At 46.1% G+C, this 19,237-nt stretch overlaps 1 protein-coding gene and 1 pseudogene across 5 annotated transcripts in view; both read left to right on the top strand.

Moving 5' to 3' along the window:
- LOC149331460 (dyslexia-associated protein KIAA0319-like protein) overlaps positions 1-17,063 on the top strand; it is a 31,963-nt gene extending 14,900 nt beyond the window's left edge. For all 5 annotated transcript variants that reach the window (XM_089556614.1, XM_089556613.1, XM_089556612.1 and 2 more), the window contains 10 exons: positions 112-371; positions 1,056-1,204; positions 3,764-3,915; positions 5,412-5,621; positions 7,128-7,222; positions 8,531-8,679; positions 9,333-9,455; positions 9,897-9,987; positions 11,338-11,432; positions 11,927-17,063. In XM_089556614.1, the coding sequence (XP_089412740.1) occupies positions 112-371; positions 1,056-1,204; positions 3,764-3,915; positions 5,412-5,621; positions 7,128-7,222; positions 8,531-8,679; positions 9,333-9,455; positions 9,897-9,987; positions 11,338-11,432; positions 11,927-12,081 (1,479 nt within the window). In that variant the 3' untranslated portion in view covers positions 12,082-17,063. The remainder of the gene's footprint in view (positions 1-111; positions 372-1,055; positions 1,205-3,763; positions 3,916-5,411; positions 5,622-7,127; positions 7,223-8,530; positions 8,680-9,332; positions 9,456-9,896; positions 9,988-11,337; positions 11,433-11,926) is intronic.
- Positions 17,064-17,924: 861 nt separating this feature from the next.
- Positions 17,925-18,842, top strand: LOC149331459 (exostosin-1 pseudogene; annotated as a pseudogene).
- Positions 18,843-19,237: the final 395 nt, after the last annotated feature.

The raw sequence follows: 19,237 nt of genomic DNA, 5'->3' as shown, positions 1-19,237 counted from the left end.
TTGCACTGTTCAAGTCTCATTAGCCACATCTGGGACCTTTTGCCGTTGCACCATGGCTTGTTGTGGTACTGTTCATGCGTCCTGTGCTATCGTCCCGTGTCTGGTGTGCAGGGAACCACCAGCCCGTACCTGCACCTGTCCAACATGGAGGTCGGCGTGTACAGGTTTCTCCTGAAGGTGACCGACACAGCCGACCAGACTGCAACGGCTGAGGTTCATGTCTTTGTGAAGCCAGCCTCCAACCAGGCTCCTACGGCTGACGCTGGGAAGGACATACGTGTCTCGCTGCCCATCGACAAGCCACTCGTGCTGGACGGAAGCCACAGCTCCGACGACGTGGGAATCACTCTGTGGCATTGGAGCCAGATTCAGTGAGCCTGCTCTATTTGAAACTCTTGGGCTGCCTACTTCAACCTGCACTTGGCAAATTCATGTCGTGTTGCATTTACGAAAGTTATCTGCACAGAGTGAAAAATAATAAGCACAGTGCTAGCACAAACATCAGCTGTGCTTTGTGAGATCACCTTTGTGAGATCACCTTTGTGAGATCACCTTTGTGAGATCACCTTTGTGAGATCACCTTCGTGAGATCACCTTTGTGAGATCAGATTAGGAGTGGCCAGTCTGGCCAAAAGCTAATATGTAGGTGAACATGGCAATGAAAAGCGGATTGTGTGAAATTTTTTATGTGTGAGCCGTGCTTTGTGTTGCTGTTACAAACTTTACAAAGTTTGTTTCTTGAATGTGTCATGAAAGACAAATTTCCATTGCACTGCCTTTGTGGAAGACAGATTTTCAGCTTTTAAGTTGTTTGGGACAAAGAAAAGCTGTACAGTAAAAGTTTTGTCAGTGCTGGTGCATTTTTTCTCAGCTACATTTCTGTACCTTAATGCTTAATACCTAGCTGGTGTACACCTTGCCCCGTGATCGTATGTGTAGTTAGCCTGACACAAGCCCTAATTAAGGCTGAAATTAGGATATAGCAGAGTTTATTGTGATCTGTTAAGTTTGTATCTTCTCCTGACTTATGTTTTCAACTGCGCTACAATGTTCAGAGGTCCCAAGCCAAGCCAGATCGAAGAGCCCAACAGTGCGACAACAAAGGTGTCCAACCTTGTTCCGGGCGAGTACGTCTTCAAGTTGGATGTCCTGGATGCCAACAATCTGACCAGCTCGGACAATGTCTCCATCATCGTCACTCAGAGTGAGTTAATTTCTACCCCTTTGTCCTCCTCGGTGGTTGACAAAGAGGACTGCGATGATTGTTTGCAGTGAAATGTGGGTCCAACACCTTCTTTGCATTGAACAGAGATGAGAGAACCATAAAATTTACTGTTTACATGTCAGCTAGTACTTACGAGCCTGTACTATGGGTTGAACATCTTTTGTCTAGAATCTATGCCCTTCAATTCTTCCACTGGTGACTGATATATCATGACACGAAATTTAATCTATTACCATATAAACGCGTGTAAGGGCCGCACTTTTTTTTTCAGATCCGAGGGCCGATTTTCGGGGTGCGGCCCATACACGCGACTTGCGAAAAAAAAATTTTTTTCAAGTAAAAACACACCAATCAGGAAATGAACGGCATTTATTCTGCGTCCAATCGTCACTCGCCGAGTATTTCGACTCTGAGCTGGTGCTGTGCTCTGGTGCAGGCTCATCCCAAAAGAATCCGCGCAGCGCGTCCGCTGTCAACGCGTAGTTGTGGTTTCGCACTTCCATCACATAAGAGAGCAGCTCTTCTTCCATTTCAGGAAACTCTCACGGCTTGCCTCGGAAATCGGGCTTTTTGCTGCTTGTGTTTCTCAATGCATCCTTCTGGTTGCACCATCATCGGACGCACTCCTCGGTCGCGTTCAATTTCCTGCCCGCCGCACGCTTGCGTGTTCGAGAGCTAACTCCCAGCCGTATAGCTATTAAGGCGCTTGCCCATCGTGCTAAAACTGCATAGCTCGGCGGCAGCACGCAGAAGCTACAACCACCATAACTACGGCGGGCACGCTAACACGCCACAAAAACAACAAAAGGCTGGAGCTGGTGATGCTGATGTCGATGTGGATAATGGGAGGCCACGGCGGAGAAAAAAAGTTTATGATGATGATGACCGCAGCCTTGAGCGCTATCCATGGACGGCACTTGGAAGCTCCTGTGCGCATGCGTGGCCTCCGCGATCAAGTGCTCCGCACTTTTGCTCGCAGCCGGAGCTGATCGCGGAGGCCACGGCGTGTGCATTTAGAAGGCTATTCCCACCTGGGTCGTGCTAAGTTCGGGTGCGGCCCTTACATGGATTTATTTTTTTTTAAATATTTCCTTGGGGAAAACGGGGTGCGGCCCATACACGGGTGCGGCCCATACACAGGTGCGGCCCATACACGGGTGCGGCTCATACACGGGTGCGGCCCTTACAGGCATTTATACGGTATGTGTAGCAGAAACTTTCGCATAGGACTTTTGCAATTCTTTCTTTATCCTGCAGTCTGATACAGCATCATAACCAACATTTAATGTTTGTTTAAGGGGGGACACTGGTCTTTGAGACCGAAAAATGACCAAAAAATCGATTTTCAAAAAATCACATTTGTGGAATGTACGGTTACTATTTTCCAACTGTATCAATTTCTTCCTTCAAGAAATGAACATTTTGACCATAATATTAAATTCAGATCATCATGTGGGCTGAATTTATGCAGGAGCAGACAGTTTAATGGCATGAAAATTTTGGACATCCAGCTGTCTTAGTATGTCGATATCTCAACATCTAGGACAGCTAGAGATGTTGTATTATTTGCTAAGGGAAGCTGAAGGCACAGTGTGTGCAATAATCAAAGCAGATTTGTTCAATCGCACTTCAAAAATTTATAATTTCGCAAAGTTTATCGATGCATTGAATTCACACCTTGAACATTGATATTCCAAGTGCTGTAAAATTACTACTGAGGGTAAAACGGAAAAACTGCTTTGATTATTGCACTCTTTGCTCACCATACTACGCAGCCATGGATTAAAAATGATTTTTTATTGAGCAGTTTTTTCTGCACCGAGGTACTAATGAATGACTAATTAAAATTAACTATCTTGGGAACCGACTAATTTGTGAGAACGGTAATTTCATTGTTGAAATCAGTATAAAAAACTGAGCAAGGTGGTAGAGTTTCATTATTGTTGGACTAAAAATAAGGAAAATATGTCTAAGACCAGTGTCCCCCCTTAACTGTGTTTTGAAGAGGCTCTGCTTGTTGTTCAGAGGTTGAACCCAAAGCCCCTAAAAGCCTTGAGTTGCATGTCTACGAAGCAAACCAAGTGACTAGCAGAGGATACATAATATTAGCGACTAAAAATACCTGTCACTGTGTTTTCATCATCATCATCATGCCTTACACGCCCAACTGCAGGGCAGAGGCCTCTCCCATGTCTCTCCAGTTAACCCTGTCCTTTGCCAGTTGCGGCCACTGTATCCCCACAAACTTCTTAATCTCATCCGCCCGCCTAACTTTCTGCCGCCTCCTGCTACGCTTGCCTTAATTTAATTAAGGAATTAATTTGACCAAAGTCAAATTAACGAAACTCATCTTTGCAGTTATTTCTGGCACTGCTTATTTAGTCCTCACTGCCGCTTCAAAAAATCACCATTTGTTCACTCTGATTCTCCCTTTGTTCCTCCATTGCTGTTCCTTTCTCACAGCATAGCACTGATTTGACCACTGCTTGGCCTCTATGCTGGTGCTGCGTATGATAAGTGATAATGCGGACTTTGCAGACAAGAATGCACCACCCAAGGCTGACGCAGGGGGTGACCGGACAGTCTTCCTGCCTGTGGATGTTGTCTCTCTCAATGGCTCACGGTCCACCGACGATGTGGAAATCACTTCGTGGCGTTGGACACGGGACCCTTCATCACTGGCAGCAGGGGTGAGACCTCGGGCCGCAGGGCCATGTGCTTTCATTTTGAACAAGGTCTTTCATTTGGCCGATTATTGTAAGCTTTAGTTTCTTGCTGAAAGTGAGCCCTGTTTAGTTCATTTGTGATGTAACTTGAAGAATAATTAAACTTATTTGTCTCCTGGCATTGTCATCTTAGAAGAGAACAGCAGCTGAGATTCTTAAGGACATTAGAAAGTGCACCGAATATTAAAACTGGGTGACATTTGTAGTTATCCACTGTAAAACTACCAGGATCGAAAATATGAGCACACTTGAGCCTCTTAAAATGCAATTTTTATTTTGACGGTACTTTTGGAAACATTGAGAAATGTGGCGAGAACTAGTACCGCTACCGTATGTTAATTGTGAGGGGAATTTCGAGCAGAATAAATTGTTTGAAGCTACTGAGCATGTGAGCCACCAAATTTGTACCAAGGGGATTTATCAAAGTTTATGCATCACTGGATTACATGCTCTGTTCATGTGTGCATGTTTGACTTAGTGCCTTCACTTGGCCCGGTGTTGAGTGAGCTTGTGCTTGCTTGTATTACTAGTTACTCGAGCAGAACTTGGATCTATGTAAGCTGAGCAGTTTGTTCTAAGCACTGAGGTTTTTTTAGCTGTAATGGTATCATCGCGTTTTACCTTGGAGAGAAAAGATAGCTGTGGTAAAGGAAACAAGGTGTTTATGTGTGGTTGCTAATCTACTTTGTTTAATCATGGGGGAGAATTTATTGTTAGAGATCCACTTTGTTGTAAATTGCGTTAGCATTCTGGCAAAACTGAGCACAGCAGCCACCACCCAGCAGGGAATGATGCTTGCTGTGAATATTAAAAATGTAATTATCTTGGGCACATGTAAAGCTTTTAATTAAATTGGTAATTTGATTTTATTTATCAAAAAAAAAAAATCTCCCATTGGTCTGTTTCTCACCTGTCAAGCTTGTGTAATTACATCACACAGAAAAATTCAGAAGGCAGTCTTTACGATTCGCTCTTAAAGCCCTTCTTAAATCTGTCACACTCAAATACTTTTAGTTGTTTTCATGCCCATGTGTGCTGGTTGACACTGTGAAGGCTGCATTGTATGTTCGTGCGTATGAACACTGACTAAAATTGAAGGAAGGGCAGGTGTCGTCAAAGTTCAAGAACTTATAAACTGCACATGATGCTTAGAGACTGTGGATTCGGTTCCAACTTGTGATGCAGCACGTTTTGTTCTGCTTGCTCTCACCTATCCTAACAAGAGCAGCCACAACAAATTTTTTTCCTGCAGTTGAAGGTTTGTAGTTGTCTGGTACTGTTGTTAGTCTCAGTAACTATCACCTCTCCTGGTTTATGTACTGAATAAGCCCCTTGCTTCCACTGTGCTTCAGAATCCATCCTGGGATGCTTTGCCCCCTTTTCATGTACACTACTGGCGTTTTACACCTGAGCCCTGTGAGAAGTGTATGCGCACTCCTTTGCCTGTCTCCTCCCTGCAGCGCATCCTGGAGAACTCGAGCTTCTCGCCCGTCCTGCGGCTGTCGGAGCTCATCCCCGGCCGGTACATGTTCACGCTGACAGTGTCGGACGCCCAGGGGGCCACGGGCCAGGACCTGGCGTCGCTCATCGTCAAGCCCACGCCCAGCCTGGCCCAGCAGGTGGAGCTGCTGCTGGATGTGGACATCGAGACCTTCACCCAGGAGCAGCTGGTCAGGGCCGCCATACTTTGCCGTTTCTCTCATTGTTTTTGTCTTCTGCCTGCTGTGAAAATATGAAGCAGTATAGAGGTGATCAGTTTATGTCTGACTAGCCGAGTTGAAAGGGCTGCATCACAGCTTTCCTTCTTCTAGATTCTCTGGCTAGACGCGCCGGCTCAGTGGTTATATATGGTGTCGCTGCTGACCTGAAAGGCGCAAGTTCTATCCCGGTTGTGGCAGTCGCATTTTGATGGAGCCGATATGCGAGAGACCCGTGTGCTGTGCGATGTCAGTGCACGTTAAGGAACCCCAGGTGGTCGAAATTATTCGCAGCCTTCCACTACGGCATTCTTGGTAGCCTAAGTTGCGTTGGGGTGTTAAACGCCATAAAGCCATAAGAACAACTTTTCTTCTTTATTTCATTTTTTTAAAAAGGTTTAAGAAAAGAATCTACTCATTGCAGCTCACTCTTTTGTTCTTCCATTTTTTCTTGTTGTTTTTATGGGAAAGCAAACCAGTGTCATCAAAATTGGGTCTTATTGTCCCTGCTTGATCAGCTTATTACCGTCACCTTTTGGTCACCCGGAAATTAGCTTGTTTGAAGCATGCTGAGCCAACTAGCTTAAATCTCCACCCTTGGCTGGCTTTTGTGCTCTACTTTCCCACCACCTAACGTCCAGTATACAGTGATGGTAAAGCTCCGTTTCTTCTGTTTCAACCTTGGAGCATCAATGTTGTGCTAGCAGGGATTTTTTTTGTTGTTGTTGCTTGCATCCAATGATGTGACTTTCACATATTCCTTATATGCATATGCAAACAATTTCTGGTTCTTGCATAATGTGGATAATATGTGCTTTAGACTTTGCATCTCATTGCAGTACTGTACAAGTTTAAGCCACTTCCCATGAGCAGTAATGCTGTCACAATGTTACTGAAGCTGTTCTGGGTAATAAGGTCACAAAATAGAAATTGACGGATGGTGTGCTGTGTTACCTGATATATAATTTTTATCAGCACATCAGACACTTTGTCACAGTGATAAACCTGGCTGACACAAAATGATGGCTCCATGTGTGTTTTCCCCAAATTTAACTGTGTACTATATAAATTTCTGATTATGGCATTGTAGTTGGTCACAGACAGAGTGTTAATCTCGCGAAGTATTTCTGTGTGAAAATGCTCTGCTGAAAAACTGGCAATGATTGGATTCCAGTCATTGCCAGAAGGCTCCTGTTGGTTTCAGCTGCTTCAGACAGGAAGTTTGACTGTTCATTTGACTGTTCGGTCAGACTACTTGTTGGTCATGAAAGGCCTCGTCAAAGCAGCGAAGTCACTAGGACAATACGAACTCGCAGGTATGAGCAATGTCTGTTGCTGGTAGCTTTCCTCAAGGCAGCTCAAACACACATTTCTCACACTTGAAGACTGCCACATTACATGATCACTGCGCTGATTTATGCATTTTAGCTGGTGCTAGTGTTTCATGTTCCATATTGTTTAATCTTTCGAATTTTGCAGGACACAGTGCTGAAGCAGCTTGAGTTGCTGTTGCACGATGGCGAGACACTGAGAGTGCACCTTGTGGACCTGGGCTACCAGCAGGATTCCCGGAGGTATGTACTTAATCTTGGTGATTTCTCATAGTAAAAGCTTGTTAATTTATGCCCGTTAATTCGGAAATCCAAATTATAATTGCTGGTTCAATCTCGGCTAATGCCCATTTAGGTCTACGACGTCGGACGCTCACTAATTCGGACTCTATGCGTCTCGCAACGCTTATTTCGAATGGACTCCAGAAGGGAAGCCATGTCTAGGCATGACCGGTGTGGCAAGAGATCATTAAAATAGTCCTTCTCAAAAACCTGAGTTCCATGCTGCAGTCACTCGCGCACCTCTGACGTATAGTATGCGACGACAGGCCTGACGATGAACGAATTGCCCGGTCCTCGAGAACAGTCAACCGCTTAGTTTCGGTTTTGCTTTTCTGTGCATCATGCTAGCCTGCAGGCATCTCTACCAGCCAGCATCAGCCAACCAGCCTAACCTAGCTGAGCACCATTTCGAAAGCCAATTGACATGTTGCTGGCCCCCTCCCCCTTTCTTTTTTTTCTCTTGCTACTTTGGCACCATCGGAATGCCGCTTCGGTTTTTCATCTTGTGCCCTTTGCTACTTAGTCTCTGGCCTAGTCTCTTACCTAGTCTGTGGCTTAGTCTCTTTCCTGCCTGTGCTGTTTCTCACTTGCTGTAGTGTACTTGACGGTGCATGCATGGCTGCTTCAGGGACACTCAGGTTCAGAAGTCTACTCAACCTAGGAGCCATGAAAAAGAAAAACAAAAGCAGTAATATCTTGTTGGCCTTGCCATGCAGACTGGACCATTCACTTCCAAGCTTTGATGAAACTTGGGACTTTCGTTGGCTCCGTGTTCAACGTGCCTTTGCAGTTAACTGTATTCTTCGAGACTAGGTCTTCCAAGTGCAGTGTCTGCCCCGCACACATCAATATTGTTTTCTATTCTGTACCGCGTCTGTTATCAGACAGCATCAGTTGCACCCACGTGAAACGAAGTGTGCATATCACCAATGTTACTTGAGCTTAAGCTCTTGTCTCGTGCACCAAGCAGGTAATGCGCCACATGTGCTTGTTGTGGTTGACACCGATGCAACGGGACGGGGCACCTAGTGCCATGTGCCTTCGTCATGTGCGGATGTTGACGGCAGTTAGTACCTGTGCAGTTAGCTGTGAAAGGTTACTGTAAAACGTTGGAAAATGGCCCCACCTTTGTAGTTGTTTCTGTGCCTTGTTTAGCAGTGTTCAACTTTGCAGCGTGATTGCTGTGTGAAGTTGCCATTTGTGGATCAGCCTAGCTTTTGTGGCCGCACCTGTAACTGTCTCCTTACTGTGCCTCGCCGACTGCTGCAGGGTGCGAATCACCTTTGTGGCGGAAAAGGAAAATGCCAAGGGCTCCTGGGTGCTGTGTCGAGGTCCCCTCATGGTTGCCCGACTGAAACAGAGGCTGCGGACTCACAGTGCTCTGCTCGACTGGGACGTGATGTCTGTGGACACTGTTGGTGAGTGCAGAAGGTCATTGTTTAGTTTTTCAAGTGCATATCGGTAGTCTTAGGTAATGCAGCTGTCGACAGACCTGCAATTCGGGAGCTGGAAGACGGAAACTACTACTGCTGGTGCTGACTGTGCTGGACAGAGGAATTTTCAGAAAAATTGCTTCTTCCTTTGTTTTCGCTTCCCCTTTTTTTCTTTTTTGAATTTGAGGCTAGTAATTGATTTTGGTTTTTGATGAGATTCGCAGAAAGTAGTGCGTTATATCGTTCTTGCTTTAAAAAAAAATTGGAATAACTAAAGTTCTAGTGTATAAATGTTGTGCAGCAGGGTGTCTTTCTTACTTGAGAGATGGCCATGTATGCCACCGTGCCTTGGGCCTCTGACAGAACAGCTGGCAAAGACTTCTGTTTCCTTTTCGACTTGCAACAATGTAATGTTTCTGTGCACTGCCTGCGTATGCACAGACCTACTCTGAAAGTGAAAAGTTTTGAAATACTTACTGGGCAGTAAGGGCTACTACTCGACAGGGAACTTTATCACTGAGAGATTGTAGAAGAAAGATTTATTTTTAACCCCTGCAACACAAAGTATTCATGTTCCACCGATTTGCGGTATTGGCACGTGCTTTTGCTCATTCCCTTCCTCCCTTGCCATTGCGCAGTGTGTCAAAACGAGTGCTCTGGGCACGGAACATGTGATGTATACAGCAAGCGCTGCGTCTGCGAAGCTTTCTGGATGGAGGACTTTGTTCGAGCCAGCCTGGGGGATCGAGAGAGCAACTGTGGTCAGTGGCACGTTATTTTTTCCTTTCTTTTTTCTCTTTATTGCTCTTTTCTGTATTTCTTTTTCTTGTAATGAACTTCAACTGCAAGGAATTTGCATTGTCTTAACTCTGCCTCAAATGCTCGCGATTTCTTTGCTACTACTGAACCAAAATTCTGACGGCATGCTCTGCAGCTAGCTTTACATTCAGACAGCTGGCCATCGAGAATCATCACTTTGAGTCAAGCTTTAGTGCTGCCCTTTGAAACTGCTGTTGAATCTTGCTAGAGCTGAAACGTGGCTCTACAAGGTCCTTGGGGTTTGCGGGCTTGTACGTAAAATGGGGTACTTCCTGAAACTGAAAAACTGAAAGAGAGTGCCTAGTGGATGAAACTGCTCTCCAAACTTCTCCCGAGGCAACCAGTGGTGGTAATGTAGCTGTTGACTGGCTCCCCCCTTGCAGACTGGAGTGTCCTGTATGTGATCATCATCTCTTTCCTGCTGCTGAGTGTGCTCTCCACATCCCTGTGGGGCCTGGCCTGCTTCTGCTCCAGGTGAGCGAGCTCAGTTTGGGACTGCAGTGAGGTTGTTTGTTGGTACAGGCATCTTGCACCTCGAAGAGCTTCCACAAACAGTGCAGCAGTGTCGGTGCAAGCATGCAGTCATGCCTTTTGACAATGTGGCGGTGTTCTGATGTTCAGTCATTGTAGAAGAATTTCAAGCAGCTTTGAGACCCGGCCCCGCTTTGTCTGATGGCAGTCATTAAATCGCTGCCGCCAGCCACTGCTTGCATGAAAGTCATTGTGGCCGAAGACGCAAGCGAGACTTCTCGCCTTCATTTAAAGGACGGCACCAAGCACAGGCAGGTCACACGCTATAATGTCCTTGAACTGTGCAAACAAGACATCTTCAACATCCTGGTGGTGACAAAGCCTTACACTCTTCCTGTCATTCTTCATGGCGCCTGCAGAGTGAACGTTTGCAATCTTCTGCCTTGTGCTCAAGATGGTTGATAGAGTGCTGGGCGCAACACCAAAGTCCGTGGCAATGTCTTTTCCTTGCGCCTGCTGTCAACTGCCCTGAGTATCTTTATCTTCGTTTTAAGTGAAACTGCTTCACGTTCCACAGCGGCGGCGACAGAATGGTCTGCAGAGATAGCGTGCGAGGTTCGGAAATTGTGGTGGCAGGGGGGTGGCAGGGGTGGCAGGGGTGCGCGGGCGGTGGTTCAATCACGTGCCGGTCACATGCTAGGCAGCCATTGATGCTAGATTCATTCGCTCTCCCTAGATGGCGTGGCGTGCGGAAGCGTGGGTGATTCGAACACATTTTAGGTGTGGGCGATTCTAAAGGATCAACATTTAGAAATTTTTTTTTACTTGTTTGAGCATTTTGAGCCATGTCAATACAAAAACTGCTTTGGTATAACCGATACAGTGTCAAAGTTTGAATTTTTCATTTCGTTATACAGACAGAACTCCCATGAAAGTAAAGCATGACCAACCAAACTTTTCTTTTACTTCCTTGTATCCGATAATTCGCTGTATCTGTGTTCGTTATAATGAGGTTTGACTGTGAGATTCGGAAATACTACAAAACTGTACTGTCGGGGACAGATGAAACCCAAATGATACAATTCAGACACGAACAGCAGAATGCAGAAATTTTAGTCTGGAGAGATTAGAAATGTCTTTGGTTGGCTACCTCTTCAAAAGTGGGATGGCCGCTTTTCAAATTTAATTGTGAAGGCCTTTGTATTTCTTCACCTTCAGTTCCTATTCCTGCGTTTTTGCATTTGCATTTCAATGTCCTCTTCCCAATGGTACATTCCTGGACACGTCACTGGTCAGTACTGTGTTAAGGAGTGTGTACTATAATGCTTGATCTGGGGTTGTGCTCCTTCACAGGATGCACTTCCGGCGACCAAGAATCAAGAGGAATTACACGCTGCTCAAGGACTCTCGCGACATCGAAAAAGACAGCCTCGACCTCATACCTAAAGGTATGTCAAAGCCCCACCTAGAGGAAGAGTACATGGTTGATCTTCGTAACCCATTAGCAAGAATTAGTGCACAACAAGCATTGTTATTTTGGTGACCCATTTACTGCTGGTGACCATTACTTCAGTGCTAATGTACTTCCAAGTCGCATACAGTTGGCATCAGGATTGAGGCAGCTTGCAAATTGTCATGTTTATGAACTACACATGATTTTAATGTGCACTAAGCTGATTGAAATTTGAAAGTTTGATTGAAAGTTGAAAGTTTGTTCTTTCTTGGTATTCGCTGTATCAGTATGTTGCTCTAAGGGTCCACTTTCTTGGATGTAACTTTTTCCCAAGGCTTTTCCTTTTTGTTCCTAAATATTTTTAATAAGGGAGTAAATACTCATTGACATCAATGAGTAATTAGTCCCTTATTACAAATCTACTCCACCTTGAGGGATTCCCCTGAACATTTGACCAAATATTTTTTGTGCTGCTTTGTAACGTTGCAGGAAAGACGCTGACAACCAGTCTGATGGCTTCAGACTCGGATTCAGACACTCTTTTCGAGACGCGCCCCCGTCCGTCGGTCGCAGTCAAGCCACTGACCGGAAACCATCGCACGGGGATGTCCAACGGGGGTCTGAAGAACAGAGTGCACACCTGAGGGCGATCAACGCTGCCAGGCAAAGGTGTCTCCCGGTCGGACGTCTCCGAGGAGAAGTTGACGCAGTCCTTCCAGCTCACTCCAGCCAAGGCTTACGCTCGTGTGGCAGAGATGATTGCCCAGGAGCAGGTTGTGCTGTTTTGAAAGCCTTTAGTGAAAGGTTTCAGGCCTTGATCCACAACACTGGCGATAGAAATTGGTGCAGACCCACAGGTATTCGTTTATTTGCAACCACTTGTTCATTTTCACGGCACTGCACTTGACAACCCGCACGTTACCGTTAGAAGCCCACTATGCTTTGGCTCTGCAGTCTGCATAAACGAACATAATTTAGAGTTGCATACATTCGCCACTGTGTCTCAAACTCAAAAAGTTGTAGGCGAGTGTGTGCATAATGTTTGTGTGTGCAAGAATTCGGCATTAGCAGAATTCTTATTAGTCACCCTAGTTTTGTCGCATTACACCAAGTGTTTTCCTGTATCCTATAGTACAAGCAAGTAGTGTGGTGGCTGTGGGTTACTAATGAAGCGTGTGACTTATTTAAGTGAGCTTTGCCGTGGCGTTCACCACATACATCTGCAGTGCAGAAGCATGCCTTCATTTATCTTGGTGTGTATTTTTGTTTTTCATTGCTGTAGGAAAAAGCACAGACACCATTAAGGCCTTATTTTTATGCTTTATTTATAGTTCTAAGTAGCTGGCATATGTGTGGGTTTTAATTATTAGCAGTACAACAGGTTATGTTGCTGGGAGCAAGGAAAAAAAAAATGTTCATGGCCTTTTCTGGGAAGCAGTTTCAGCTGCATGCGAGTTCAATGGGGCACGAGTTGTGCTTCGTCATATTCATGTAACCATGAGACAGAACTGCAAAGACGTTTCCACTGCCTATTGTGACATAATGACTTTACTACACCAAACGTTAGTTGTGGTATGTGTTGTGTACTCACAGGAAAATAAGAAGAAAAGAAAGTTACATTGGGAGGTTGGTGGCTGCAGCAAAGTTAGAGCGATGTTAATATTTCCAGCATGGTTGGCATCACATCAGGCTTGCCACATGCTGCAAGCCGTTAGTGTGGTCTCGGGATGTAGTGAAAGGTAGGATCATGCCGCACGTGAGGAATGTTCAACAGAAGCTAGTCCAATTTATGTCCAGCAGTGAGTTAAGGGAAGCCTGTTTGCCACTGCAGACTTGTGTGATAAGACTAACACCTCATGCCAGGTTCGTTATTCCTAAATGTAGAATGTTGTCACTAGTGTGTAGCCCCCTGTCTCTCTTGGGCAGGTATCATTTGTGGAACACCCGCTTTAGGTTGTAATGCTTCTGTTGATTTCTTTTTTTTTTTTCTTCCCTCTTAGCTGCAAACCGAGACTGCGCAAGGCTAGGTGTGGTTACCAATTAATTACTCTTTGCATTTTGCTGATAGCAGCAAAAACGTAATGGCCCATGCCATATTCTGTACACTTTTGAACGTTTAGCATTTTCATTGAGTGCACTACCTCAGTTGCTTGCGTCCATCATGGTGTTTCTTTTGATGTAACTTTCTGAACTTTGGTTGTGACAGATGGATCACAAGTTAATGCATTATATGGATTGAGTGCACAGCAGTCACTGAGGAAATCGTCGTGGTACTAATGACAGGAGTTACCATTGTCTAACTGTTGCAACCACGCCGAGTGTTTTCTTTTGGAAGTTGTGTGTTGTTTACCTAGTTGTGGACCTAGTACAGCAGAATGTGCTTCTTGTTATTCCTTTTCAATGTAGCGTTGTGATGGTACGCAATTCCCACATCGATGTAAGCATTACTGAGTGGACACCTGCCTGTATGTGTTGCAGATAGTTGATTTAACGAACAAGTTTCTTTCTTTTTACTAGGCCTCGTGGGCATTTTTTAGTTATATGTTAGAGTAGTGTCTTTGAGCTAGTTATTTTCGTGTCCCAATTTTGCCTATGTGCTGTAGACTTTTGTTTGAAAACGTAATCGCCATCAAGGGATGGCTTAGCATGTTCAGTTCTCGCGAGGGTAGTCACGACTGAAAATGTGTGGTGCTGAGTGATGAAAGTACTTTTTCTTTCTTTTGTACCGATCTTTAAAGAATTCTTGTCGGGAATGTGCCTTTACAAGGCAGTCTTTGAGTCTGAAGCGTATTGTTGTGCCCCTCAATTTGTATAGAACAGAAACTTATAATTTCTGTAGTTCAGGGGAAAGCTGAGAAATTGCACCCATGCATCCATTTTCTGTTTTCTTATGCAGCTGTTCTTAGTCCTGACAGATGGTTCTAGCGCCATCTTGTGATGCCTCTGTACGATACTGGAATGCAAGTGCTAGATTGGTAGCCCTGGTGTGTACATTATTTCTATGATGTTTTTCTATGTGCCCGCAGAAGTGGCCAGTTAAATGAACTTCAGGAAACTGTGTTCTGTCTTTCGGATGCGATCACAGCCCTGCAAGTGCAACAAATGCATTCCAACTAAAATTAATTTTGCAGTCTGCATCGCAGCTACAAGATTGACAAAAATGAGAGGCATGCATTCGCTTGGCTTATACGCATATAGGCTCTATTTACTCAAATATAGGTTGACCATGACAGTAGGTCTGCTCCTTAATTAGAAGCCTCACGAGGGTAAAGAAAACTCATGTACGCCGCCGCCTCTTTTTTTTTTAGTGCAGACTAAAATTTGAAGACAACGAAACTTTTATTTTGATCTGCGTGCAGTTGGGACTTGATTTTAAGGGTGCAGACATAGCCTTAACGCAACAGCTAATCATTGTACCTGTCATACACATCTTTGTGCACCTAAATGATGTCATTCAGCGGAAAGCACATTATTCAACTTGCAAATTATTCTGTTGCTGCCTTTTGCACTAGTGGAATATAATTCACGTTTGTATTGCCTCCAGTCTTCACCAAAATAAAGTGTTGGGGAGATGAAGACACTGGTTGCAGTTTAACAGTTACTGGTGCAACAGCTTAGGATGCTGATGAGAGCTGGTTCGCTATAATGTACTTAGACACATTTATTGGCATACCGTTCTTGTCCACAGTCAAAGGTTCACCGCCCTGCCCCCAGTTGTCTACCTGTTTGGTACATTCTAAATGTACCCAATAGGGTACATTTAAATCTACCTATCTACCTATATTTGGGTATATTACCTACCTATTGGGTGCACTACAGCTGAGAAACTTCAAAGGCCCCAAGTTAGTCTCTTGTGCATACCTTTTGTTGCTGCATGGTTGTTAAATGCAACGTTATCTAAAAACTTACTGTGCAGTCAGGGAGTTTTGTTCAGCATTTTTTTCAATAAGCCAAAAGCGAAGGAGTCGTGCATCCCAACATGCAATCTTTGTAATCATCCTGCTTTAGGAAAGAGCCCTTAAGACTATTTTACAACAACTTTGTGATCGCCAGGTTTTTTGCTGTTGTACAGAATTCAATACTACTACTGTTCCCAGACCAATTTATTTAAAATATAGTTTTGCACGAAATTCCACCGCAATGTATGCTGTATAATTGACTGCTTTCTGAAAGTTTTTGTGTGAACTTATTTGTAAAGCTGCTGTCACAACATTGTCACAATTATTCTTGATGCTTTACAAAGGCTTTCATTGATTAACGGTGCTCTTTAAGCCCTTGGAACTGCTTTCATTTCTTTCTTATTCTTCATTTTGCTGCCATCCAGTCATTGCATTTGTGGTCCTGATAATGGTGCTTTTCACTATCATTAACATCAGCTCTTGGTCTTTGTCCAGTATTGCCTTACTGACTTTAACGACATAGCCAGCGTAAAGAAGATTTTAGGTTTAGAACTTGCAGTCTGGTCACAAAATGTCTAGATTGTGCCATTGCTGTTTTTGGCATGGCGTTTTACTCGTATGTGGATCCACTAAGTGGTACTCTGTTACTCTGCCTTTGCTTGCTTTTTTTTTAACCAAAACTCACAAGCTTCTGGTTCATTGTGATGGTTGGAAGCATTTAAAGAACAAAAGAAAAGAAGCAGCAACAGAAGGCTGTTAACAGCCTTGCAAACGCTAATGATGCTTATAATGTTTTTCGCTGTTCAGAACACATGAATAACACTGTTTGGTCATTTATGGACACTTGCCATCCGTGTACGAGACTTTTTCAAAAAAAAAAAAATTAGCTACAGCATGAGATGGTAATGGTCAAGCTGTGTTTTTCGCTTGCTTGGGCTTTTAGAACAAAAGAAATATTTGTGCCGTTAGAACATTGTTTTGTGCTCAACCTTTTGTGGCATGCATTTGGGCTGCCTGCTTTTTCCTGTTTTTGCATCATCCTTTTACTTTCATGCTTGTGTTGGTTTTCTAACTGCTAACCGATCAGCTGTGAATCAAACATTTTAGCTGCCTAACTGTGCTGTCTTTTGACGCTGATTCTAGACCGTTGGTGTGCTCACAAGGCAACTGTTATCCTAACTGTTCTTTTGTAAGCTTTGTTCTGTTAAGCTTAGCTGCAATGTCAGTTTGTGTCATGATTGCCACTCTTTTTTGTGAATATTTTGTAGTTGGTTATATTTCACATATCTGAATGTGCAGTGAGTCTGTGTCCATTGCAAATTATTCCAGCAAACCTTGCGGAACAAAGTAAATCCTGTTCATAGAGATTTGTGCAAAGCTTTGGAACTCAACTGCTGAGATGTTCATAAGTGGTGCTCTTGATAATAATTGTGACCACGTGTGTAATGTGCAAGATGTGGCTGGTTTTTAGTGTAGTTGGAATTTTGCAAGTGTTTGCTCTAGTTCATGTTAAAAAGACACTTGTTGCAGCCATTCCAATGAATAATTTTTTTTTGTTTCCTGTGTGTGCCATATAGGTGTGTTTGCACATTTGCTACGAGGTGTACATTATGTGTTTCTTCGATGAGCTGTGTGTGTGCATGCATTAAGAATGTGCATGTGGAAAACTCTAGTCGTAGGGCTTTTGTACTGGGGGGAAAAATGAGAATAAACGGATTGTGTCATGAGACCGTGTGTGCTTCATGGACTCGCGCACCGAGCGGCTGCTGTCACCGCAAGACGAGAAGGCGGTGTAGCTGCAGCCTCGGCGGCGCTCGTAGGCGACGTCGCGCGTCGTCTAGACTGAAACCGATCTACCGCCGCTTGGCACAAAGAGCGGAAACGCGCGCTCTCCCTTTCCATCTCTGTCAGCGAAGACAAAAGAACACGAGTCAAGCACCTCAGGTAACGCGGACAGTGTAGTGGTTACAGGAAAGATGATGAAAGAAGATAAGCTATAAGCCTTGGCCCTGGCTTCTTCAAGGACGAAAAATGAGGTCATCTGTCAAGTTTTGCAGCGGTTTTGCAGGCCGCGCAGGTCGCGGCTTATTAGCGAAAAGTGTGCCTGCTACCTCGACAAACACAATAACCTTTGCGTTCGTATACTACGTCTACTCCTCGCTGACTCACATTTGGGGTCTTTAATTGCTGTTGTGACGTGACCCGAACATTACGTCTCAGAACGTGAAGATTGCGGCGTTTATTCCCGTCAGGCCGCGGCTTGAATAAAAAAGAAACCCTTCGAGGCGCGCGCGGGGCCCGATGGTGGCGCCCCTAGCGGCGAACGCGGGCTGAGGCAAAAAGCGCCCTCCTCCGCGCCGGCGTTGTCGTCTGCGCGCGCCAGCCGCCGCTCGCTGCTCGACTCGAAAAGGAGGAGCAGCAGCGTCGCCAAGATGGCTGCGACGTCGTCGCGGACGGCGTCAGTCGCTCAGACTCCGAGGCCGTGTCGGCCGCCACTGACAACTGGGATGCCGTGAGCCGGGGCGCCTGCGGTGAGGGGTGCCGCACTCGCGATCCGGGTGAGGCGGGGGCCCCGGTGTTCGCCCCTGATGCAAGCCAAAAAGCGCTACCTGCTCCTTTTACTGGCTACTTGCGTTTCGGCCCTGCTGGTCCTGTGCTACAGACACGCCGTGCTCAGCGCCCATGGACGACGCCAGGGGTACGCGAGCGGCTCCCTGCGACCGTACGCGGACAGCGGCGATGCCGAAGACCTGTCCGTGTCCCGGCGGCGCCAGCGCGAAGCACTCCGCAGCGGCGGCTCGTCGGACGGTGCCGCCACGGCGCCGCCGGACGCTCGGCGCTGCCGCATGCACTCTTGTTTCGACTTTGCGAGGTGTCGCGGTCGTGACTTCAAGGTGTACGTCTATCCGTCTGAGTCGGACGCTCCGCCCGCGTCGGCGGTCTACCAGCGGATCCTGAGGGTGATCCGCCAGTCTAGTTACGCGACTACGGACGCATCAGAGGCGTGTGTGTTTGTGCCGGCCGTGGATACGCTGGACCGGGACCCGCTCAGCCCCGACTACGCGCGGGCGGCCCGTCTGACCGACTCTCCGCTGTGGAATGGCGGGCAGAACCACCTCATCTTCAACCTCTTCTCGGGCACCTGGCCCGACTACAGCGAGGAGCTGGGGCTCGACATCGGGATGGCGATGCTGGCCAAAAGCAGCATCCCGGAGTCGTCCTTTCGGCCGGGCTTCGACATCGCGCTGCCGCTGTTTCCTCGGTCGCACCCCGAGCGCGGCGGCAAGCCGGCCATTCAGGGTGCGGGCCCCGTCGACAAGGGCTACCTGCTCGTGTTCAAAGGCAAGCGCTACGTCTACGGCATCGGTTCGGACACGCGCAATGCCCTGCACCACCTGAACAACGGCAAGGACGTGCTCCTGCTGACCACCTGCCGACACGGGAAGCAGTGGATGGAGAGGCGTGACGAGCGCTGCGAGGCAGACAACCGCCTCTACGACAGGTGAGAGACCTCTTCTCGCGCCTCCCGGCGTCAAAAAGCTCGCGCACCACACCATGTTTGTGACCGCCGTGTGTCGGGGACTGCGCGAAAGTGAAATTTGTACCGCGCCGCAAAACACGCAGGGAGAAGGAAGGGTGACACATTTTGGCGACTGTGTTTTTGGCGAGATGCGAAAGCAGCTTTGTAGAACGACAAATCGTCGCTGGGTTGTGCCACTAAGCACAAGAAACGGTCTCTCGCGTGAGACAGTGGGAGCTGTTTACATAGATCTCTACTTTATCACTCGAGTAGTCTGGAGAGTATTCAGGTTGCGTGGCTCTCTAGTTGTGCTCACGAACGGAGGGAGTCTGATAGTCATTAAAAGTGATCACCAAGAAGTCTATCCGGGATGCGTCAGTA

The sequence above is a fragment of the Amblyomma mixtum genome, chromosome 8 (assembly GCF_055824585.1).
Source record: "Amblyomma mixtum isolate Tamu chromosome 8, ASM5582458v1, whole genome shotgun sequence".
NCBI lineage: Eukaryota > Metazoa > Arthropoda > Arachnida > Ixodida > Ixodidae > Amblyomma > Amblyomma mixtum.
Note: the sequence above shows the minus strand (reverse complement) of the source record. Positions and strands in the feature narration are given on the sequence as shown.